Raw genomic sequence first — 25,359 nt, forward strand, 5'->3', positions numbered from 1 at the left:
ATGTCCTCCGAGTGTGCCAAATTTTCCGAGTGCGAGAACAAAAGGGGATTTCAATATGAACGCTCGCGCACAAACGCACACCTTCTCCTCTCCCTCAGCCCACTTGAGGCAGAGCATCTCACCCCAAAAGGCACCTCTCCTTTCATTTGAACACTGAGCACACCAGCCTCGCTCTGTGTAAAGATGAGGGCTGGAATACAAAAGACGTGTACAGATGGTGCCAGCAGTCTCCCTGCCTCTCCCTCCCTCTCCTCTCCTCTCCTCTCCTCTCCTCTCTCCCTCCTCTCCTCTCCTCTCCTCTCCTCTCCCTCCCACTCCTTTAAAAGCAGCACGGGGCCCAGGCACAGAGGCAGCTGGGTTTTTCCTCCTTCCCTCCCTCCCTCCCTCCCGCCCGCCCCGCGCTCCCTCGCTCCCCCCCCCCCCCCCTCCCTGTTCTTGGCAAGGCAGGTGCCAGGAGACAGACTGTGCGGTTCCTCAAGAGGATCGATCTGACTGTACCGGGGCTGCGCTTGGGGTTGACAGAACGGGCCTCTGCTCCTGTTTCTCAGGTGCCCTTCTAAAAAAAAAAAAAAAAACCTCACGGGTAGAGTACTGGATTGGTAGGTTAATTTTAATTAAAAAAGAAGCTGGTCCAAGTGCAGCTAATAGGTTTACGAGCATACCGTCTCACATCTATGTCAGAACGTCCCGCGCTGTTTTAATAGCCCCCTCCCTCTCCCTAGACCCCCTTCTGATGGAGAGAGTTTTCAATTCGAGAGCCTGGCGACCAGCCAGCATGTTACAGCTCAATTAGGTCCCATTATTCTCTTCCAACAAGGGGTAACTTGCACTTCTCCTATGTTGATAAACATGTCTCCGCAATTTATCCCCAAACCGTGCCACCGTGAGACTGTCTGGCTAGGGGGACCGTATCCTCATTTCACACCGAGGCTGACATCAACAGCCGCAGGACTGTTTATTGCGGTGAGAGTGAAAGCAATGAAAAAAACACAACAACAACACTGTGTGAAGAGCGGAGCCGAGCAGAGAAGTGACAATGCATATCTGGGAGAAAAGACAGAGTGAGGCAGGGAGAAGCACCCGCCCCGCCACTTAAAGGGGAATTATTCTACCCCACCATTAGATAAAGGGCTTATCGCCCCACAAAATTACCACCTCCGCTGAGCCCCAACCTGTTTAAAGGGGAGGCGCTCTGTCACCGAGTCAAAGGATAAACTTCAGGTTTCATATGACGGGGTAAGAGGAGCCAACCCATTCCGCTCCTCACAAGTCTCTCCCTACTTCTCCTCCTCCATCTCCTCCCTTCTTCACCCGCACGTCTCTTAGGACAGTGCGGATGACGAGCACAAAAGGATTACTGTTTCTCTTCTGCTCTCCTCCCACAGCCAGCCCTTCAATAGACTCATCTGTTTTCCCTCCCCGCAGTCCCGACGAGAAGAGCCAAAACTGGAGATAATCGTCTCAGGTGTTCCTCATCCACCCCGGCCACTCCACAACAACTATACCGGAGTGCATAAAATCGCCATTTACTGTTACAGAGCATCACTCGGCCCTGTTTACATTGGTCTGCTGTACTTAGTCTCCCGGGCGACGGCGGGTCTCGCTCCCCCATAAGAGAGGAGAGGAGCCTATCCTGTTTGCCTTGTAGATAGTCCCAGGGGCCCGGCTGTGTCTGAGCTGTATTGATATTCTGGTGCTCAGCTGCACAGCCTGATGGTCAGCCACAGCGAAGGGCAGTAAATGCATCTGCTGGGACTAGATGGGTGGTTCAGTAGCTGGGGCTGCAGCTTCCAGCTTCACTCTCTGTCATAATGCCCCGGGGAGACATGACAAATGACATGGACTGCATCCCTGACAGTTGTTCAATGCTCTTTCCAATGATAATGCTGCACCCCCCCCCCCCCCCCGGCCCGCCCGTCGCCGCCCCTCACCACACATGCAGACGCTGCAATGGGAAGCGGAGAGAGAAAGTGTGCTGATTAAATGCCTTGTCTTTTGTCTCCCTCTCTTTTTTCCCCTCTCTCTCTCTCTCCCCAAAAGAAAATGGCTGCTAAATTAAAACAGATACACAGCAAACGTCCCCCCCGGCCAAAAGGAAACGCCACTAAGTTCTGTGAGTAAAATCTGCGGGAGAGGATAAGCCTTAAAAAAGAGGCAGACATGAGTGGCTATCATTAAAGAGGTCTCTCCCTCCTCCTCTCGTTTTTTTCCCTCGTCTCTCCCTCTTTTCCTTCCCTCCCTCCCTCCCTCCCTCTGTGCGCTGGCAGGGGACTTTGGGGAGGCAGCAGGTAAGGCAGATGCCAAGGGCTCTTGTGATCCTCCCCCCCCCCCCCTCCCCCCTCCTCCTCCTCCTCCTCCCTCCCTCCCTCTCTCCCTCTCTATCTAATAGACACCTGCTCCCTTGTCAACCCAGAACCCTGGACTCCCACCTGGCATCATCCCACATGGCTCGGTCAATACGCTCGCCATCCGCACCGCTATACATTTCCAGCCACTCGCATGCGCACACAAATCTGCAGCTACTTCATCACTCATTTTCATACTAGGTGTAACAGTAAAGGCCAACGGAGGTTTGCGCCGTAAACCTGTCTGACAGAATCATGACCCCCAAATGGTTTGTTTGAAGACGTTTAGCCAGAGGGGCTGAAAGGAAAACAAAGACCATGAGCAAACTAACAAGAACGGCTCTAGCGGGCTGCGCTCTTTAGTTTCTGAGGGAGCTCTATTCACATTCTGTTCTGGGCTGAGGCCCTCTTTCCTCCCTCCCTCCCTGACCAGACTGGTCTGAATGGATGCAGGCCTCCTGCAGGCCAAAATCAATTAAAATAAGAGAGTGGCTAGGGAGCCCTAGTATCCCTGGTTACTGAACGCACCTAAGAGGCCATGCAAAACATTCATGTCTGGTTTTGGCCAAAGAATTCCTCGCAATACGGGCTCGCAGGCTTCCTGGAACTCTAAAATGCCTGGATTTACCTCGTAAAATATGGGGAACTATATGAATAACTGGTTGCTATGACATTGCTTCAATAGTTACGTAGGCCCCGCGCCAAACTATCCTGTGTGTGCTACCGGCCTGAGCTGGGCCCGGGGTCGTAAATCATCTGTCCCGCTCTGCCTCGCAGCTCTCTGACACAGTCACCACGGAGCCATGGACGCCTGCCTGGCAGCCATCAAGCCTCTCTTTGTCTTTACCCAGATGCCACAAATTATTCATCGATGCCAATTTGATAATGAAACAGAAACGACTCGGCAGGCATTGGCCTCGCACGCACGCGCGCATGTGTGTCCATCACACCATCTTTTTCAGTGGCAATGAGTGGGTATAACAGGTTACGGACCTGTCAACCCATGACAGGCCGGCATGTTCAGCTGTGCTAGTTGTTCATCCATGGGGGGATAATTAGGTCGAAGCTCCAGTGTGGCGGGATAGACTGAGCTCACAGGTGTACTGTCTTAAACACATGGCACACATCTACATCTCTGGTTACCCTCTCAACACTCAATAGAGGGAAAATAACCCTTTGGCATGGAGGCAAGTGTGAATAGGGGGTTGTAAAACTAAGTCAGTAAACTGACTTCATTAGCTCCGGTTACAAAGTTTTTAAAGTGGGGGTGAGTCATTCCACATTTCGTGACATATTTCAGTGTGACTGATTAATGTGTGCAGAAAGCTGATGAAGTGGGCAGGACGTGTGAAGTGGATACATGTGAATGTCATGGCTGCCATGTGTCATCAGAATGTGACATGATATTTCCCCTGACCTCCTCGGCATACGGGGAACTCTTAAGCACTTAAACTATAGCGGGTGAGCCGTGACTGAAATGCGTCTTTAGCCGAAAGAAAGATTACACAATCACAATGAAAGCAAGTATTTAAGCGGTGGGGAGAGCATGGGGGAAAGCAGCTATGCATTGTTGATTTAAAGCCTAACAGTTATAAAACAGCCCCGTCTATCTAGGGCAGACAACTGCCTCCTCTCTGCACCTCATCTTTGTCTGACGCTTCTCTGCTTGCATCCTTCCCTCTCCCTCTCTCTGGGAAGCCAGTGATGTTGGAGTCTTGTCAATGAGTACTTAGGCCCATTGCCTCATGGGGAGCCAGACTTGCTGGCTAGGTTTTATGGCCCATTTCAGAGCTGCCCCAGCTTAAATACAGCCTCCTGCTGGCCACATGGCCACAGTGTCGTGCCATGTCCATCCGGCGAGGGGGAACGCTTGGCCGCGTGCCAAGAAGGTTTTACTGAGGCCAGAAGCATATGTGGCCAATGCGGAGGCAAGCAGCACACAAGGAGAGAAAGAAAATGCCATGGATTTAGTGTATCTGGGTTGCCGTTTTGACATCCTGTGTTCTTTGGTGCTACGTCAACAGCCTCTGAGCACTTATTACTGACAGTTCTTTGAAAAGCGCCCTCTTCCTCCACTTAGCTCCCCGCCTCTGCTATTTTAAAAAGGATAACCTTATTCAGATATTAAGAGTTCACTATTCAGTATCCAGATAATACGAGTTCAAAGCCTCAATCTTAATATTTGGCCGTTTGTGAATATCCAGCAAGCTATTGTGTGATATAAGTTTCGATCCATGCACATATAGCCATGAGATATACCTGCAGGAATGCTAAATAAAAATCAATAATGCCATAGATAAGACATTTATCTTCAAATAAAATCTGTGTTCCCAGATTTCAGATAAGGATTATACCTCCTCAAAGAAATCCATCTGGCACTAACTGAATACTAACTGGAACATGAGATGTGCCACAATCTCAAGCTGATTTTATGCACATCTCAACGCTGTTGACTGTCATTCCTTGGTCATATTTACACAGTAGCCAACCTTTGCCTAAGTAGGCCAGTGTTTTAAAAGATAATCTCTCTTGGCGTACGCGACAAATCTCTTCCTTAAAAACAGGGCATGCCATTGAGTCTGCCTGGAAAACACGAAGGTGGAAATCTATAGCAGTCACCCCCTACTGAGAATTAATTCCTTGTGCGTTAAAGCCAGAAATCTCCCCCAACCAAAACTCAATCTTCAATCTGTTAATGCATGTCTTTCCGTGCAACAGTAAGCTGATTGGGAGCAAAACTCCCTCCAAACCTACATCTTTATGTCTTAATTCAGTGGCTGCAATCTGCCAACGTGGCTACAGTGTGTCTAAGGTCATGATTTGGAGCCACCCAAGGAAGGGAAAGCATCTTTCTTGATTTGCGTGTTATTAATACAAGATAAACCAAGCAAGACAATCACATTATGAATCAAAACAGGACATGTTATCAGATTTGTATGAGACAAATCCAGCAAACACTGAATTTAGATAGTCTGACCTTTTCATCTGACCACAGTGGTTCCTAACAGCAGCCAAGTGCTACATGAAGCTGCCTCTACCAGAGCAGAGTGTGTGTTTAACTGTGTGCGCTCCTGTAACCAGATTACCAGATAGGCAGACCTGGAAAGAAGCTGCTTACAGGAGCCAGACTGTTTCCCCGAGCAACAGGCTGCTATTAACGAAGGCCCAGCCTTAAGCCCTTGTCTACAATGATACTAATTAGGTGTGGAGCAGATGCGCCCAGACTAGTGCCCACCTCGGGGTGCTGGGCAGGGCCGGTAGTGCCACGGTGGCACACGCTGGCGGCTGATTCACCTGTGACCTTTTCACAGTGGGCATGGGGTCGGAGCCTCCCTTTAGAAGTGCGGTGAAAACACACACTGGAGGAGCCCGGGTAGGATCTTGGCACCCCTCTAGGCTCATTAGAGTCATCCATATGTGCAAGCAGCCCAGGATTTGAATAACACCCTTCCTCATGATACCCACTCAGCCCGCATGGAAACAATGAAACTCAGACCTTCTCTGCTTCCTCGAACGAGCCGCGCTTATCCTTACACCTTTATATACACATGTATGGCCTTAAGTAGACTTGTTAATATGATGTATATTTGCTGTAAGTTCACATATCTGTTTTCTTCATATTCACATACCTATCTCATTATGATATACTGAATTTCTGTTAACATTTTAATAATATTTCTACCTATTTCATCCTGCGTATATTTCCTAGTTTTGGAATAATTCCATATCATATTCTGCTTTCATTCGTTTCTTTGTCTCACTAAGTTCTGCTGCTGTTATTTGGCACAAACTAATAATGTTAAAATCCAAACTTTTTCCCCAGTACTTTTCATTTATCCATTCTACATAACATGGTCTAGCGTTGAAATTGTCGGTTGCATATGTTTATATAACCCCCAATTTGCTATAGTCTTGTTTATACTCTGTTTTTTGTTTGTGCAGTGGCCCAATTTCCCCACGGGGATCATTAAAGTTTCATCTAATCTTATTCGTACTCTGATGTTAGCTTGGTTCACAATTCTTACTAGCTTTATTCACAGAATCAGTTTTTTTTGGAGGGGTGGGGTGGGGATTATATAATTAACATACAAATCAACAAGGGGGACAAGGGGAATACGTAGATTGTTTGATGGCTTCGATGAACAGCCCAGAAAACAAGTGTGCACTATGACAAAAGCAAGATGATAAAACACCATGTGTGAACAACCATGCTTCATAAAACTCCAACAGACGACAGGACAGCAGCCATGTAGCTCTTCTAAAATGACCAACTAAAAAAAGCACATCTGATGTCATTCCATGTACAGTATGTCTACACGGTCCAACGTGCGGACGCAAAGGAATAAAATGCAAGGACTGCGATGAGGATGGTTGGATCCAGCCAATGCTTATGACTTTTCTGTACAGAACACACAACCAGTACCTGAGTCAGCCTGACATCTCCTGCAGCTGTTGGTTTCTGTAGGGTTCAAATTTAACATTTTACTATGGTTCGATAATGCAGAACTGTTGAAACATTTCTAAGGTATTCAATGAATGATGACAGACATACTTGATCATGGGTTGCTCCCTTGTTCGAAACACCCAACCTATATGAGGTGACTGGATGATTGACAGATATGCTTATAGTAGTCAGATCCTCCGTCACTTGCACAAGTTTCAGAACATCCAATAAAAAAAAAAAAAACATCCTATTGAAAGGCAGGAGAGGATGAATATGAACATGGATATGACCATCACACAGTGAGCAGAGACATGGAACTGCAAAGAGCTCAAGCTGTTATTAAAGGGGCAATAAGCAAGATTTATACTGCCCCATAGCACAAAAAGACCATAATATATCTGCGAAGGTTTGATAGGGTTGGTGATCAATACCAGTGACTCAACGATTACTTGGCCAGGTGCTGAGACTTCTAGATTTCAAAACGTTGCAACACATTTCATCTAAGGAGGCTAAAAGGCCTTGTTCTCAAGCCAGTATGCAATATTATTATTCCAGTTTTCTGCCAGAGACTTGAGTAGGAGGCAAGTTCTACTGATGTTGTTACAGTTCCTCCTGGTCGCCTATAGGGGTCGACAAAGGTCATCGATTGCTTAATGCTCCTTTAATGTGCTGGTTTAACATGGTCCAACACTGTCAATTGTAATCTCTCCTAACTGCCTCAGCCTCATTTTCTGGTTTCCTCTTAAGTGCCTCTCAACCCACAACCACTTATTCTCTCTGTCTAGTAGGTAACTCACTCTGCTGTAGATATGCATGCAGTGGAGTGCTTTCCTCTGCTCTACCCTCTGATACCAACACCCGCAGCTTACAACGGGGACCAAACGTACAGTGTGATTACTTTTCATCTACGGGACGCGCGATAAATTAAGATCAATGAATGGTCCGCCGATTGAATGCGGCCGCTGGCCTCTGTTGTTTGTTCTCTGAGGAGGAGATGCTGTCAGGTGGAGAGAATCTAGCTGCGGTTACACCTGTCATTACAATGCCATTTCCAAGATCTGATTATCAAGATCGGATTGAAGGAGATCGCATCCCTGGCGTCTACTCTTGGCCTGAAAACGCTCGTCATATCTCTCCCATGGCTGTGTGTAATTTCATTTCTGTTGGTACTACTTTTTCCCACTCTTCCTCTCCATCACCTTATGCCCACTGTGGCTGTGTGTCCAGAATATGTATAATTACAAATCAGTTTTTTGGAGGGTCCGATATAAAGTGTGAGCAAAATTGTTTGGATGATAACAGTTGCATTACTAAAACGTGTATGAGTACATAACCTGTACTTGTGTTTGGATGGATCTCTTTCATTAAAGCCACATGAAAAAAAGGCCTCTAGATGCTCTGAAAATACACGGCAATGACTGCTCATACATGCCGATAGCTGTTGTTTTGATTTGGGGGTTTTTTATGGAGGAGCTAAGTCGGGGGAGTTACTTCAAAGGAAAAGGTTAGCGTGATTTCACAACTTGCAAAAACATCTCCAATACTGAGAACAAGAGCTTCATTGAAACCCACACAACAACGCTAATGAATGGTTGGAACGGTACAGCGCAGCACAGCTAGTCAGGCATCTCTTTAACAATACCGCCTGTTGCAAAACCTCTCTTGTCTTAGCATGTTGGGAACTGTCCCACAGACAACATATGAGAGAAAAATCACTGAATAATTCCCAAAAGCAGGACGTGATTTATTACCTATTGGAGATGAATGGCTCGGCGCTGTGTGTTTACCGCTGAAGAAGTGCGAGTGAACAATAACACTAAAAATTCAAGGAGGTGTTAAACCAACATACCGGAATATAATTTTTCAAGTGAGGTCAAGAGGGAAAAAAATGACACCAGCTGAATTTCTCTCTCTAAACAGAAGCGCGTTCGGCTTTGCTTGTACAGCATCGGTGCTTAACCTGCGTTTTTTGGTATCTTAGCGTCTCAGATACTGAACACAACACCTTGAATTCAAACCTGTTGCTCATTTAAAAACCCGTATGCACCAGTGATGGCTGCACCAACAAAAGCACCAAATCAGTCTCAGTGTTTTTGGAGCGAAGCTGGCTGATTACGCTGTATGTTGCCGGGGGAGTGAGTGTGCTAAACTGCCAAGAGTCTTGCAGAAAATGCCGCCTCAAGTAGGTCAGCGCGACTCCGAGAGATAATCAAGGCCATTTTGACCCCTTCTGTGTGAGCAGTAAGTGGGTCAAATGCAGCAGTCAGCTGTTGCAACTCTATCATGTGGAGTGCTGCAAGGCACTAGTCATACTGTCAAACTCCATTCCATTAGTTTAAGGCATGGCAGGGTGCCCACCCCCACCCACCGCTGAAAAAAAAAAAAGAAGAAATCAACCCTCCATCTGCCCCCCAGGGGTAAAATAATGTGAAGTTCCTCTCAGCAGCACATCCACCTTCCCTCTTGTCAGTGAATGTGCCCCCTACAAACACAGCCCTCTTCAAGTGTTGTCTCCTCCTTTTGACAGCTCACAGCTTCACAGCTCTGTCCTATTCACAGGAGCAGAGAGTCCCCCCCCCTGTCTAAAATGCCACCCGCATTTCAAGCAGACTTACTCCGCCAATGTCCCTGCCTGTCTGTCTTATTTCTCACTCTTCACTGCACAGAAAAAGGGGGACTCATGTGTCTAGAAACACTTCTGAGCAACGAATCTGCGATAGCAGAACAAAGGCGATACAGGGCAGCCTTAATCTCTGCACTATTGAAGCCAGCAGCTATTTTAAAGCTTTCTCTCTCTGTGTGTCTCTGTATCCCTCCCACCCTCCTCTCTTCTCTCTAACATTCTTCCTCTCCCCCTCCCTTCTTTTCCCTCGGTGTCTCAGGGCAGCAGCTTCTCTCTCAGTTTTCCTCTCCTCTCTCCCTGCGTGTCCAGCGACTGACTGCACAATACACATCAATTATTCATGGCTGCTCTCTCCGTTTCACAGGCAAAACCAATCACAGATGGAGTCATTGCTAATGGGCTCCTGCTGTACTTGCCACCGGCTTCTTTGCACTCAGGCAACAAATACCCCAGAGACAATGGGAGGGAAAACAGGGATAAGCTGCAAAAAAGGGAAACTTCATACAGCACTAACAGCCAGGAGGAGGACACACGTTTGTGATCAGAGGCGAAAAAAAAAAAAAAAAAAGAAAAAAAAAAAAGGAGAAGAAAGGTATGGATCGTCACAAATAATTCAGCAAAATCAGGAACCGGCTTCTGCAGCACTAAAGGGTTAAAGACAGAGAGGGGGAGAGGGAGAGAGGGAGGGAGGGAGAGAGGGGGTGGGAGGACAGGGAGAGAGGGAGAGAGAGAGAGAACCAAATGCTTATCTCCTCACCTCGGATGTATGCAGCTGTTATTGATGTATCTTCTTTTTCTGTCTAGTGATCCATTGCTTGCTCTCCCAATACACACATCACACAGAAGCAGCCACAGCCACTTCGCCAGAAGGGAGAGAGGGAGGGAGGGAGGGAGAAAAGGAAAAAAAAAAAAAAATGCAGGCAGCTCACATTTCAAACTTGCAAGGGGGGTGGTGCCTAATGTGCTAGACAGCCTGTATCTTGGCCCGCGTCCAGAGCAACGAGTAAAAGAAGCCTCAATCAATTCATTTAAAGCAACATTTGTTACAGGGGAGAAGCACCACAAGTCCACCCGAAAAGTGGCAACAGAAACCGTCCGGATGGGTACATTAAGCAGTGATTTCACCCCCCCCACCCTTGTCTTTGCATACTGTCGACTTAATCCATCAAACTAGTCATTGTAATTAAGGGCCATGAGGACGAGGAGGAGGAGGCTGGGCACGGTGGCTTCCTGATGCGCAGAGGGCTGGAATCAGGACTGCCGGAGAGGGAGGGGCCAATTAGACCACATTTGTCTCTCAGCAACACACGAGCCCGCGCGAGGCGTTGGATAAATAATTACACAACTATAAAACATGTAAACGGCAGACACCGCCACCTGAGGCGGTCGATATCAGTCTGGCACCTCCATTGTCATCCGCAAATAAAAATATTCTCACTCTCCAGCAGCGGGATCTATTCGCTTGTCAAATTAGTGCGACCGATCTGCGGCTAAAACACAAATAATGAGCGTTTAATTTGAGACGCAAGGTGCAACATAGCATTAATTGTAATACGCAAACAGCCCAATTCAACGCAGGTGATGCCGCAGAGCCGTGCGGAGCGGCCGGAGATGCTGCCGAGCAGACAGAAGCCTCTGTTTGCTAAAACAAGAAGGGAGGAAGGACAAACAGGCTTCCAGACAGGCTAAACATCCCTTATCTCAGTCACCCCTGTATTTGCTCTCCTGGCATTTACTATCAACTGAGAGCATGGCGGGTGAGTTACAGCCCTACCCCCTACTGCAAGTTACCGCATCTATCATGGCTGACTTGAACACTTAACTCGCTCGTACAGAAAAAAACACAGATACGTAAAAACATAAAAAGTACAGGTTATGTACTCGTACACTTTCTAGTAATGCAACTGTTATCACCCAAACAAAAACAGATTTTGCTCACACTTGATATCGGACCCTCCAAAAAACAAAATTGTGATTTGTAATGCTACGTATTCTGGACACAACACAGCCACAGTGGGCATAAGGTGATGGAGAGGAAGAGTGGGGAAAAAGTAGTCCCATAAGTCCCTAAGAAAGAAAAGCCTGCCTGTGAAGAATCCAATATATCCAGATGGTAAATGTAAGTTTGATAGACAATGTCATGGAATTAGAAATACAGATTAATATGATTATGAAAGCTGCTTTAGGTGGGAGACATTAATTCACTTGTATACTAATAATAGTGCCATAAGCAGACCATGGACCCCCATCTGATTACATTGTATTTCATCTGAGGAGATTTTTGTGGTTAAATATGACTTGGTACAGGATTATATAACTGTCTATGCTATATGTGGGCTGATAGCTGCAGTAGGAAGAGTGAAACCTATGGTCAAAATATAAATTCTCTCACTTCTTGGGAGCAAAATAATAGTGAAATTAAAGTATTCCTGGTCACTTCATTCCTAGCGGTCTTAAATATTAAGCAGCTATACAAGAATGACGACTACATCTTTACTCTGAAAGTCTGTTTAATGAGCGCCTGTTTGTTTCTCAGATACAGTCTTCAATTCAATTCAAATGCTGCTGACAGTCCAACATGTTCAAGGCCACCAACAATGTTTTTAGACGTCCATGTTATTTTCTATTTAGGAAAAGCCGCAGCCGAACTATAAGTCGAAGCACGCCGACTGGGGGGAGAGAGAGAGAGAGAGAGAGAGAGAGAGAGAGAGAGAGAGAGAGAGAGAGAGAAAAACACACATTTTGGTGTGGAAAGCTCTGGGGAGAGAAATTACAGCCCTGGAGGCCTGTGTGTGTCTGACCTCTGCATTGTGTGTAGAATCTGAGACCTTTCCACAGTGTGATGACAACATGTCCGACTGCTATGTCTTTAGCACCGTTTCACTGGAAGGCATGGACAAAGCCCATATAGAATCGCCACTTTAACTACAGTTTAAGGGGAATTTACATTAGACTTATACTAGACAACTAAATAACGTCCATTGAAGAATAAATGCTTTGCCCTATACTCCAAAAAATGTCATGTTAACAAGTTATTTAGTCTGGTATTGAGTGTTAAAATCTTTTTTCCTTGAAACAAGTGACAATTTTTGCCAATAGGGTCACTTGTTTCCAATGTAGTTTTACCTGTTTGTCGAGAATTTTCTTCAAACAGGTGCCTTGAAATGCAGTAGATCACAAAAAAAAAACATTTAAACAAGTTGATTTGCATTGGAAAAAAATGACATTTTCACTATATTAAATGACTTGTTAAGATGGACATTCTGTGCAATAGATGATTTTTATAGTATGGAAATAATAACCATAAAAGTGTTTACTAGCCCTTGGGGAGTAGTTGGTCACCACCTCTGTTGCTTAAGTAGAACTGCAAACACATGCAGCATTCCCTCCCAAACTGGCTCCAGCAGTTCATGCTTGGGCTGGTCGGAAAACCGAGAAAGACGAGCTTCTGAAGTCACACCTTAAAAACTCCCCTTGTCAAAACAACTAAACAAGACCAAAGGAAGGACAGAAACACCAGCCGCTCGCTCCCCCCAGACACATATTTCTTCATAACAAAGTACACAGTAATTACAACCCAAGATGTCTTATCAAAACTGGAAAATGACACGGTGTAAAATGAAGCAAAAGTAATAGAGATGAACTAGTGTGACGGAGGGAGAGTTGTAGCCCAACTAATTATCTGTTGAATAGTTGGGTTTACCAGGCGTTTGTTACACTGAGAGAATGAATGGCCAAAGGAGCTGAAACAGTCTGACTGGTTTCCCCCTCTTATAACTTGGCGCCTTCTTTCACTCTTTTAGAGCTGAGGAATTCCAAGAGCTTGCTGAGGCGCAAGCAATTGGGAATGTGCCACTCTGACCCACAAAGAGGAAGAATCGTGATTAAGCGTTTTGTCTAAACACTTGTACCAGACTGAACCACTGCTCCCGCTAGAGAGGGGTGGGCCGCTCCTTCTCTGATAAGTGAGCGTATGACACCGATGAAACAGATCCTACAGGGCCTGTAATGTATCTTGTGATGGAGAGGGGGGGGGGGGGGGGGGGCTTGATGAATTTATCCATACAGAGCGAGCGATCCCTTTTCTCTGACCGCACCGCAGCTCCACGTGCGTGGCTCTGCCCTGTGGTAAGACAGTCCAAGTAATCACAGATTAATAGAGCAGGCTAATCCCATTCACAAAGAGGTCACTACTGGCAGACGGACGCCCCTCCCCCCCCCCCCCCCCGGCGCTCCCCCCTGCATTGTGGGCCACTCGCAAAAAGGCTAGAGGACTAAAACTAGCCTATCCTGCTAAGTGCATCCAATAAAGCGATCAGCGGTTCAATTCAGCAAGTCACGCTGTGCGTATCGTACACTGGCTCCCTTCCCAGCCAATCGGAAAGGCAGAAGAAAATTAGTCATGATTCCAAATAACGATAAGCAGTATCTGGCCTCCTTTAGACCATTAAATCCACTCACAATACTAAAATCTCGGATACATAAAATGGATGTCACACGTGAAGGTGGCTGGGTAATTGTTAAAATCCAACTAAAAGCACAAGGGGGATGATAAGGAATCGTTCTCCTGATGCTTTCCCGCAACACGCTCCCCGCAGGCAGAAGCTCCACGCGGCGGCGGTGTCACCCGGGTCAAGGTGTATTTCTTTGAGCTTCGCACCGCTAAGCTTATCCCCTACTAACAAATAATACGAGCGGCGCCTTAAACTGTTGGGAGTGGATTTTGTGATGAATGGATTCGTCATACCTACCAACCTGTTTCTGCTGTAAGTTGATTGTGAACATTGATTTCCTCCCGCTGAAATTAGCTTTCCGCTCTCCTCAGCACAATTTCCCCCTCAATTTTCTCCCATGTTCAGGGGAGGAATTCAGATGACATAACAGAAATGTAATAGCTGACCGCTTCATGTGTCAGAGCCAAGAGCGCTCGGGTACAAGTTAGGCCTAGTTAAAATGGGACACCAAATCTGATTTACTTATTAGTGTTCATCCATTGACCTAATGTTCTCTGTGTGCAGAAAGCCCCACTCTTGATCAGATATCTAGCTTCTCCCACTCTCAACACAGATTTTCGGAGCAGATTACAAGACGCACGATGTGACTGAGCAGACCAGTGGTTATGAAAATACGATTTGGCCTCAAATGCTCCCTGGACACTCACGCTTTCCTTTTAAGACAAAGCCAGCAGCAACTCCCAGGGTTCGGACTACACAAGCCCCTTTGTCAGCGGAGATAAGAAACAAACATGAGGTGGAACAATTCCTACTATGTCTCCATTTAGAAAAATCAAAAAGGAAAAAAAAGGCTTGTTATGCAACAAATGGCAGACTGTCATATTCATGATTGAGCTGAGGATTTGAAAGGGACTTTCTGCTCTGAGCAGAAATCTATGAAACCCTCATTGAACTTCAGCTTGGATCGCATCCAGGAAACCTGGCAGACTTGGCTAAGTGAATTATTGTTAAAACAACATTATGCAAAGGACACTGTATTTAATTAAAAACAAAATTCACCTCCTCCCCTCACATCCAGCCCCCCCTCCCTCCCCTTTTTCCCTCTCTACATTGAACTAATCTGGCATTCCAGAGTTGATTTGTTCTCTGTTAGGTTCTTTGAGGCTTCCAGCAGCCTCTTCGCTGAATGGCAGACACTGACTCGCCTGTCTCTGGTGTTGGATGGCCGACCTGTTGCCGCCATCCCGGCCCCATCATGTGATTCACTCCCTTCCCCGTCGCCGGGCAACGGCCCTGCTGGATGCCGGGGAGCGGGTCCTGCCCCTGGGGCCCTGTGGGAGTGTCGTTTAGGAGCTGTCTCCCTAGCTGCCAGCGTGGGCTTTCTCTCCGCCTTAACAACCTCCTCGACTGGGGCCTCCGCCGGAGCGCTTTTGCAAAGTTTGCAGGAGAATGCAAAGCCTCTGCGGAGGTTTCCACTGACTTTTACTCCCTCCCTCCCTCTCCCTCTGTCTTTCTCTATCCAGACTTTTCTAGGTTTCTCAACTAGAGCATTCAAAAATATTTATGCATATACATAATTGTGCATGAAATGCAGTTTGGGATGCTGCCTAGACTTGACTGCTCGCTGCTTTCCAAATGACTACTGTTGCAGGAAATTATTCAGACAGAGAATCAATTGGCAATCTTATGGAAACCCATGAAGTGGGGCCAGAGATCTGATTTAGAATTAGCCAGAATTCTATCATTTGGTAGTTCGAGTTAATTGTAGACAGAGAATGATTCCTCTCCCATGGCTGACATGGGATCATATCACATGATTTGAAGCCTCATGTAATCATATAAAAAAACATGAACAGCATAAATCAGACTGGCAACAAAGTGAAAATTCAAACAGTATGTGGGCCTGACTTTCATGTCCTAGTAGACTTAGACAGCAGAGAGAGCAGAGGCCGAGCACACAGCAGCAGTTGCACAACACATTTTCCTCGTAACCCAAGACAGGTGGAAACCACAAATCAAAAACTGTTAAAGGGCCACAAAATATTCCTCCGTTACCATAGTTATCTCCCGAGCCGCTGACAGCCTATACATCTTCATTCCCATCATGCTTCAGCATGCTTTTTCCCCCAGCTTGATAACAACATTTAGCAGTCCACATCTGTCTCAATAATCCATCACTATACCCTGATGATGGTACTGTATGAAAACAGGAACTCCTCATCACTGACACAATATTTTTCAGTCCCATGTAACAAATGGAGCATTTTGCTACACCCATTCTGTCTGAAACTGTTTGTAGAGAGAACAAGGAAACAAAACAAGTCGCTGTAGTTCTCTGTGCTACTGTAGTTCCCACGGAACAAGTTCGGAAGTAAAATGCAATATAAAGATGTCAATGTTTACGCAGGTATTAGAGGATAATATTCAAACATAGGAGGTATCAGTTCTTTTCTTCATTGCTGCCAAACAGGAAAAAGCATTTTAGCGTAACCATTATTGTAAAAAAAAAAAAAAAAAAAGAAACTAGTACTGTACTGTATATCATGCAGAGAGCTTCACACTTATCTAACAGCATCTGTTATTTCTCTTTCAACTCTGCTTGAAATAAACAGATAATCTAATAATGTGTGTTATCAATTCAAAAGGATAGGGATGAATTAAAACATGAATGTGACCATCTGATACAGAACGGTGACAGACACAGGCAGGCAAACTTTCTCGGAGAGTCGGGATCTTCTGCAATCTAGGTTACATCATGAAATCCGGCACAAGAATTCAGACAGGAACTTTTTTTTTTCCCCCGGACGGGCCAGCATGGCCAGATGGACGGGGAGAGCGGCTGAGAAAACTCTTGGTCTTACCTGCTGATTTTGGAGTGAACTTGTCCCTGTTGGCAGCGCACACAGCCAGGAGCCGGTAGCCCAGGTCCAAGTCAAAGCCTTGCTGTGCGGCTACGCGGCTGACCACCTGAACAGGACAACAAGCCACCACACCCAGTGAGGACAGACTGCGGCATATGCAGTATGGTACAATGGTCTTTGCTATTCAGACAACTGCTCAAATAATTAAGGTAAGACTTTCTTTTTTGATGTATTTGCTATTTCTTGGAAAATTAGTAGCATGTCTGACATTGCATAAATATTGTGATACATAGCTATGCATAGGTTTTTGATAAACATGAGGTCTTAAGAGGTCAATTACTGCATTTTTGTATGAAGACAGTGATGTAGGAAATGCTGCATTATGGGTTTGACAATTTAATGGACTATTTGATTAGTTGGCAAAAAATGTATTCAATCAGGCGCAATCCTAGTAGGTAAATTAATAAAACAGACTGAATATCCTAGTTTCTCAATGTAGTACAATCTGAAATAAGAGTATAGTTTGGCTACATCAAAGATCCAGTTCTAGCTATGCAAAGGCACTAATGGGGTTATCAGTTCCATACGAGGCGGTGGACAGAAAGAGGAGGAGAGAACGCGGCCTCCGGAGTGCGGCGATGCCCACTGAGAGGAAACATTAAGGGAAACCTCCACATGCCACGGGGAGGCCCTGTAAATCACCCTTATGTGGCACACGCTGCTTTGATTTACCAGTCCCATTATCTGCTCAAAGAGGCCTCCTCCGCTCCCTCTGACCTTAAGGACACATTACGGCCCGAGCCACGGAGAGACGGATCCTTCCTTCCGCGGCTTTTTTCATACCCGCGATCCCGCTGTCGCACCCAGAAGTTCAAGACGAGCCCCGAGGTACTACAGCCGAACGCCGCTGCCCGTACCGTGTCATTATCTTCTGTAAGTATAGTCCCGACGTGACACCAAAAAAGAGCATATCTGGCCCTTATTTATAGCAATCTCCCATTAAGAAGAAGATATATGAGCGCAGGCTGTCTAATTAGACTCTAAACTCATTTTCCTAAATGGTAATTCTAGTGTTAGATGTTACAACAAGTAGTTCTAATTTCGGCGCCTTAATTGTACACGGTCAGTAGAATTGCGGTGGATTTCCTACTGTAAGGTAAACATGTGCCTTTAAGCAGCATTCATCTTCTCATTTGTTTGACAGACATAAATCCAATCATTTGGGCATGCATGGTGTAGCTTTAAAGCCCAGCAGTGTGCTAACTTAAATGAATGCGTTTGAAAATGAATGCATTGCCATGTTACGATTAGTGAATAATCTAAAAATCACTAGGCTCAATTACATTATTTACTAGCTCAGTCCTAAACTGTTTGTGCTTACTAGTCAACCGCCTGACTGCACTAAATAGAGCCACAAAAACGCAGGCACCAGGGTTAAGTGTTTACCTAGGTAGATATGGGAGCTGGCAATTTCGCAGCCGCATCAGAATCTATGTGCTCCCTCCCTCTTCATGCAGTTCAGGGTAAGGTCTATACAACCTATAAACTAAAAGGACAGTTTCCCTGCGCGCTGCTTGAAAAGCCTTGAGATTTTCACTGCAGGAAACAAATTGAATTGGCGAAATGGAGGAAAAGGCACCTGCTGCTGGCACATTAAAGCAATAATACAAACAATCACTCGAACGGTGAGATCCGTCACAGTGGTTTCAAATCCCTCGCGCTCCTTCGCCGGCTGTAACCGCGTTTGCTCTTGCGGGGGTTACAAATTGTACCCCTGAGAGGAGCTATACGTATCTCTTAACCAGCGCTGGAGGCACTCGCGTGACAATCTGCATGTTACAGCGCGGTATGGCCCAAGGTGACATGTGAGTGACACTTCCACAGTCCATCCATATTCTATCTGACGGAGAGGTGCGAGGCCCGAACTTTCCGGAAGACACAGTAATTCCCCTAAAAGGGTAATGGAGTGTGGCAGTTTGTCTGTCTGCATTGACATGGGATGATTCAGACGAGGTTGTTATTACATTTACATTGAACCTGAGAGTGCAAGGACAAGGTGTTTGTCTTTAGGCAGTTTGGTGCAACCTTGTAGACAAACAGCCTCTCCCTATGTGTCTGAGATCTAGTCAAAACATGCCCAGCTGCTATTATGCATTATGAATTTCTTTTGCCCAGATTTCGTCTTTGTTAAGTTTACAGGATACACTATGAAATACTTTTTTTTTTTCCCAAATGTCCTGGGACACTAATTATTCAATTAATCAAAAGCCCCTAGGCATTTAAGTGGGAGAATTAAAGGCTTTGGAGCCTTATTTCTTTAAGAGCATTGATTGCTTTGTGGTTTGCTGCACCTGTCCTTTCAGCGTTTCACTGTGCCGATTTCATAAGCCACAGCGCAAACTGTAACTGAAGTCAGTGAAAGGTGACTACATTTCAGTAGTTTTCTATGGGGTGAAGCGCCTGCTATTTGCCAATGACCTTAGTGAAGATCAGGCAGCAGCAAAACATTCGTATTCTCATTTCCCTATGGGAGTTCTCCAAAGAGCCAATGCAGCAGTTGTTTTACCAGCCCTTCCCTGTCCTTGAACCCTCAAGTGTGAGACCGTGGAGGGGGTGTGGGGGGGCGTGTGTGTGTGTGTGTGTGACTGGCGTCTTACCGTTAGGCATCCCATCAGGCTTTGCTCGAAGGGACGCTGGAAGGCCCGGGGGTCGCCGCACCAGTCTAGCAGCTCGGTCGCTGCCGTTTGGAAATTTGCTGGATTTTGTAAGTGCTGGTGGGGCAAAGAGAAACATTAGGACTACATCATGGGACCAATAACATTCAGAGGTCAAATATTCACAATGAAGATTCAATTTAGATTTATGTATTTGAGTAAGCAATACACTGGCGTTGTTAGAGAATAGCGGAGACAGAAAATCACTACCAAACCTGCGGAAGAGGCTTGTTACCAAGGAGAGGGGGCAAACCAATAGCATGATGAATAATTAAAAGCACAAAAATAAGCAGCATTTTCACAACCAAGTTCCATGGCACTTGCTGGCAGGAAGTGGCACCAGACAATTTGCCTATCACATTTAAGATGGCTTACAGCGGAGGTTAACGGCATTAATGGATGGGGCTGAAGGGGCATGTCCCCATTACACACAGACACAATCATGCATCCACTTCACTCTCCCCGGGTCTCTGTAGCACCGCCTTCCCATTGAGTGTAATAAATCTCCCTGTATGGCTGTGTGAATAGCTGCGGAGGCCCTTATTTCACCGCTCGGCCCTGAGCTGTGGTGTGACTTTATCTGACAACAGGCTCCTTGACCTTCAGGCCCCCCTTTATGGCATTCATTCCCCCGCTAGATCCAGCAGCCCACTCACTAATCCTGTTGTCTCTCTTACTGTACATCTCTAAGACACACTGAAAACTGAAGGATGGACAACTGCAGGTTACAATGATCAGATGGGCCATACTCTCGGTCATTTATGTTCCAAACGCCTTCAAATCCTCAGTTTGCATCACTTTATATATATATATATATATATATATAGGAGAGGAATAAGACATACCACCTCCACTCAGAGGTAATCTGTTGCCTTTGGAGAGATTATGCACACAAGCCTTTGTAGTGCACTTGTACAAACCAGAAACAAATGGACTCCCACTCCGTGGCATCAAAGGTAAATAGAGAGGTTTGTCGGCTTAAAGTGAATGGCTGCCTTCTTAACGCGTCTGTGTGCTTTGATACCGCTGTCACAGGCGGGGAGGGGAGAGAAGTGACAGTGGCACAGTCACTGCCTCGCAGGGCTTTTTCTTGTATGCTCTTTAGGGGGCAGCAGAGGTCAGGATTTGATTAGGCAGCTTTCATATCAATTTACAAAGCCAGCGTTTGACAAGGGCCGGATGAAACCAGTCCTGTTTATTTTATGCGCTGTCCTAGACTGTGCCCCCCCCCCTCCCTCCCTCCCCACCACGGGGTAAAATCTTTGTTGGGGGACAGAGGGTTGCTGAGCATGTGAATTCTGCTAGTGGATAAAGTCTACTGGAGAAACACACATTCACAGATGCTAAATTTAGATGAGTCTGGAAGCTATACAACGCACGCAATCAGTGTACCAAGGATGGAGGGCTGGAGGAAAAGGGGTGGAGGGGGGGGGGGGGGGGGGGGGGGGGGGGGGGGGAGAGGGGTAGAGGACGGGGGGAGGAGGGGGAATATGTAGAGGGGAGGGAAAAAAAATAACAACAACACCACTTCGGCTTGAAGTGATTACTGTTCTTTGCACTCAGAACAATTGGTCCCACCAGTGTGGCTGTCACGCGGCGAGCTTGGCAGTGCCATGCCACAGATGTTCCCCCTTCTCCGGCCAAAACCCACCAATCAAACCTAAACTAGTGGCCAAGAGACAGCCCCCCCCCCCTCCACCACCACCACCACCACCCACCCACTGTCCCCCTGGGTGCGAGCGATCCTCCAACATTTACACTAAGCCCCACTCCAGCTAAAGCTCGGGCCCAGCCAGAGGGGAGAAACAAAGACAGACAGGAATCGCGCTGTCCCGAGAATACTCGCTTTCTACAGATACAATCAACCTCTGTTGGTCCCCGTCTGGAAAAAACGACTTGATCTGCACATCTGCAGCCAAACTCAATGTGACAGCACGCGCGATCCGGCGAAGTATCCTCCCTCCCTTTCAAAAAAGAAATCGCAGCTTTTGGTTACGCCGCCGCACTCATTCTGCATTCAGCGACACCCCCGGAGCACTGAAAACATATTAATGGGGACAATTACAGCGGAAAGGGATACAGTGGCAGGCAAAAAAACAGCTGCACAGCCAGTACAGTGATACAGAGAGGGGTCTTCCAGTTTATCTTGAAATATTGACATTTACAGTTTGAGGAAGTGTTCCCGCAGTGAGAGGATAGTTCATAGTTTCCGCCAAAACCCCCGTACATATCATCGACTGGAGAGTCTGACAGCAAACTGGCTTCCCCACAGTGAGAGGAAAAATACTGTCTCTGAAATAGATACCAGCAGTATCAAGCAGCCCATCTCCTCCTAAGTGTTCACAATGGTGCAATTCTAGGACACGGGAGGAAAACAAACTGCCACTGAAAAACAATGTGTTGGGCTTGAGATCAGATAAACAGTTTTTTTCTGTAGCACTTTTTAAACATTCCGCTGTGTTTGGAGGTGAAACAAATGAACATATTTATTTTTGCTTTATCACTTTTAAAGCACACAGAGGCAGAGGGTTTAGCAGCCCCTGCACACTGCATCAGCAAAGAAATCAATCAGCATTGCTTACTTTCTCCCACTAAGTAAGCTGATGCTCACATTAATACTTTCAGTTACATTTCCCCCCCGAATTATTTAATGTTTAACATAATCATTATTTATTTATTATATATTTAATCTTAATGGGATAATTCATTGCTATAAACTAATTCAAACCAAATATTAAATTATGCAAGGATTGGGTCACAGCGTTCAAGTGCATGGCATTAACTTATGGACTTATTTTTTAACACCAATGTTAAGCAATAGAGAAGTTAATGAGGGAGTGAAGTGTTTAAATTTTAAACACTTTACATGTTGAAATTAGTGCGTGGGAGTGAAAAATAACCGTGTTTTCATAGTTTATGAAGAGTCCAGCTAAGTTGTTATTGTTGAAAAATCGCATTAATATAATCTTACAACAAGCCGCTAATTTGAAAATTACCACTGTAATAATTTCTGACTTAACTTTTAACCCGTGATTCAATCACGCCGACCGATTCCAATTTCCTACACTTTATCATCGCGCTCAGCAGTAATTCATCATTTGAGCAACAAAATCAATTTGTTCCCCTGTCCGCTGCAGTGGCTGGGACTATTCAGACAGACGTGTCACATCTCCCCGAAAACAACAACACAATAGAGGGAGCTTCATTTATATTCCTGCTCCGCCACATCATATTGCCTTCAAGATGCCAAATTTCAGCATGTGCACACTTTCAATTAAAGCAAACAGCTGGATTGGTTTACAATATTTCCTTAATTATTTTAATGGCTTGGATATTGGACAATGGGGAGCAGGGGGAGAAGATAGTGAGTTAATTGTTCTGATCTCCCCTGATGATCATCTTTGTGTGCGGGGAGGAGAATAGAAGGCCGGCTGAATGGGCTCACTGCTAGTCTAATTGGCAGGACATAAATGGTATTTATTATACGGGCCTTCCAAACCCTGATTGTCTGCGGCACAAAGCTGCCTCTATTAGCAGGGTGCTGGCTCTCACTGGTTGGTTTGAAATGACCCGCCGCTTAACCATTTATTAGATGAACTGGAGGCCTCCTTGTATGCCATGGATCCCTCTAATTGGCATGTTTACCCATGTGCTGCTTCCCCCGGCCGCTAACATTGGGACATGTTTGTTTAAATTTTTGCTTCGCGGGGTTAATACATTTGACCCCGACATTAGAATTGTTTACACTTTTTGTATTGGGCAGATGCAAATCCCCTTTGTCCTGTTCTCAGTGCCGCCTTCATAGAATAATCCATCAGCTGTTCGCCATGAAAGCAACGTAATCATACAGTGCATTAATATGAAAGGATCTTAATTCCAGAATTCAATTTCACCTCCCCTATAACTAATGAAGGAGTGAATATTGAATATGCAATAAACAACTGTGGAGAGGGAGAGAGAGAGAGCGAGAGAGAGAGAGTTAAATAGTGGATGTGTCTGGTTTACCTCTCTCCAGCCTACTACCTGAGAACATCAAAGCCTGCCTCGTCAACTGGGGGGCTTCCCTCTGTCTGCTCCCTAAACACCCTCCCTCTGTCTCTCTATCTGCCTTGCCTTGTCCCAGAACATCTCTCTCTCTCTCTCCCCGCTCTCTCTCTCCCTCCTCTCTCTCTCTCTGTCTCACAGCCCCCCCCTAATAGCCGGGAACTCCCCGCCGAGGGTGACGCAAATTGCCACGTCCACATATGCGCTAACACGCTGGCCCCTACGTCGTCCACAAAAGGCTCTCCGCTGTACTTCCCGAGAGCTGGAACCCGAACAACAAGAGCCAGCGCAGAGCAAAGAAACAAAACGGGTCGTCAGTTAAGCGGGAGATCAAAGGGATAGACCTATAGCCTGGGTTACGCACGTAGGCCCATTTAATTCTGCCAGAGATTCATCCTGTAGTAAACGGTGGTGAGAGGAGAACAAAGGGACTTGCTGGGGAGTCCATAGTGGTTGGAAGGGAGAGGGGAGACAGGGGGTGGAAGGGGTCGAGGGGGGGGTCTCCTCTCTTTGACCCCAGTCAGTAACCTGAGTCCCACCGCAGTCCTGATAAAAGGCCCTAACAGATTAGCTGTTTACAGTGGCCAGAAGAGACGGGACAGGAGGATTCAGATCTGCTTTAGCCATGAATGTGAATGTGTACTGTATGTCGAATCACATCCCTGAACAGTGAAGTGTTTATTTTTACAATGTGCTTTGGCAATGACATAGATGTCCGTATGTGTTGCACATCACTGTCGTCAGGTGAAAACCTCATAACTCCAACATGTCACCTTTAGAGTCAACAGCCGTGTTTTTAGCTTGACGACCATGCATTTTGGAGTTTATCTAATTGGTTATGGAAAAAAAGTTCATAAGCCCAAGGGTTGTTGAATTTTCTCAATCCATAGAGGAACATATAATCATTCAACTGAAGTTAAAACATGAAAACTGTCAAAATTGGAGTTACAAGGTTTTTACCTGACAGCAACGAGAATTGGCTGTTTTTGCACGTACCATACCATATTATGTAACTAATATATGTCATATATTTGCCTACATCCAGATATATAAACATATGCGGTATGTAGCATATACTGTATGTCAACCTCTCTCACATTATAACATACAGTATATGGCCATATATCAGATTTCCATGAGGAAATCCTTGAAAACAAACGGTCTGGCCAAACCATGCCAACTCACCTGTTTGATACATAGCAGACGGTCATTGGTCTGCTGTATGTGTCTGTCCATCGACGGAATCGAGTTCATGTTGATTGTCCCTCTTTGGCCTCTACCTGCCAGCCATTAAACTGGAGCGTTCTGGAAGAGAGACAAAGACAAGTGTTACAGCCCGGCTCTTCCCCGGGAAGCTGCCAATCCCATCACCGCCAGGATATTGCAGGTTAGTGCGTGCGCGTGCGCGTGCGTGTGCGTGTGCGTGTGTGTGCGTGTGTGTGTGTGTGTGTGTCTCTGCGTGCGCGCCGGGGAGCCGAGCAGGGAGATATTGATTTGGCAGGTGACAAGCACCTCAGAGAGCTCAAAGGATGACATTCCTCTCAGCTCCTGTGACACCCTTAACAAGCCCTGGCGGTTGCCCCGAACGCTGCCGTACAACGGGCCGACACACCTTTGAGAGGACACATTGGCCAACTTAGAGAGGATGTCTGACCGTGTTTAAAGCACCCCGGGGCGAAAATGAACAGAGGTGGAGGAGAGCCGCTGGATGTCTTTTTTTTTTTACACACTCATACACACACACACACACACACACATATTGTGCTGCCAGGTCACCCCGCGAGTCTGTCAAGCATTACCTCAGAAAAGGGAGAGAGAGTGAGAGAAAACCTTCCATCCAGCCCTTGTGAGAACATTAACTTGGCATGTGCTTT

At 46.1% G+C, this 25,359-nt stretch overlaps 1 protein-coding gene across 3 annotated transcripts in view; it reads right to left on the reverse strand.

The window, feature by feature from the left end:
• The window catches only part of LOC139647503 (zinc finger MIZ domain-containing protein 1-like), a 37,894-nt gene extending 13,119 nt beyond the window's left edge, over positions 1 to 24,775 (reverse strand). For 2 of the 3 annotated variants that reach the window (XM_071523410.1, XM_071523409.1), the window contains exons 1-3: positions 24,671 to 24,775; positions 19,385 to 19,498; positions 16,728 to 16,833 (exon numbers count right to left, since the gene is read on the reverse strand). In XM_071523410.1, the coding sequence (XP_071379511.1) occupies positions 16,728 to 16,833; positions 19,385 to 19,498; positions 24,671 to 24,739 (289 nt within the window). In that variant the 5' untranslated portion in view covers positions 24,740 to 24,775. Of the gene's footprint in view, positions 1 to 10,169; positions 10,227 to 16,727; positions 16,834 to 19,384; positions 19,499 to 24,670 lie in introns of those variants that run through there. The other variant, XM_071523411.1, reaches the window with a different exon arrangement.
• Between the last annotated feature and the right edge of the window lie 584 nt (positions 24,776 to 25,359).

This window comes from Centroberyx affinis, unplaced genomic scaffold, assembly GCF_046629955.1.
Source record: "Centroberyx affinis isolate AG114_WGS23_722 - 3 ecotype Tasmania unplaced genomic scaffold, CSIRO-AGI_Caff_v1 ptg001088l_1, whole genome shotgun sequence".
In the NCBI taxonomy this organism is placed as follows: Eukaryota; Metazoa; Chordata; class Actinopteri; order Beryciformes; family Berycidae; genus Centroberyx; species Centroberyx affinis.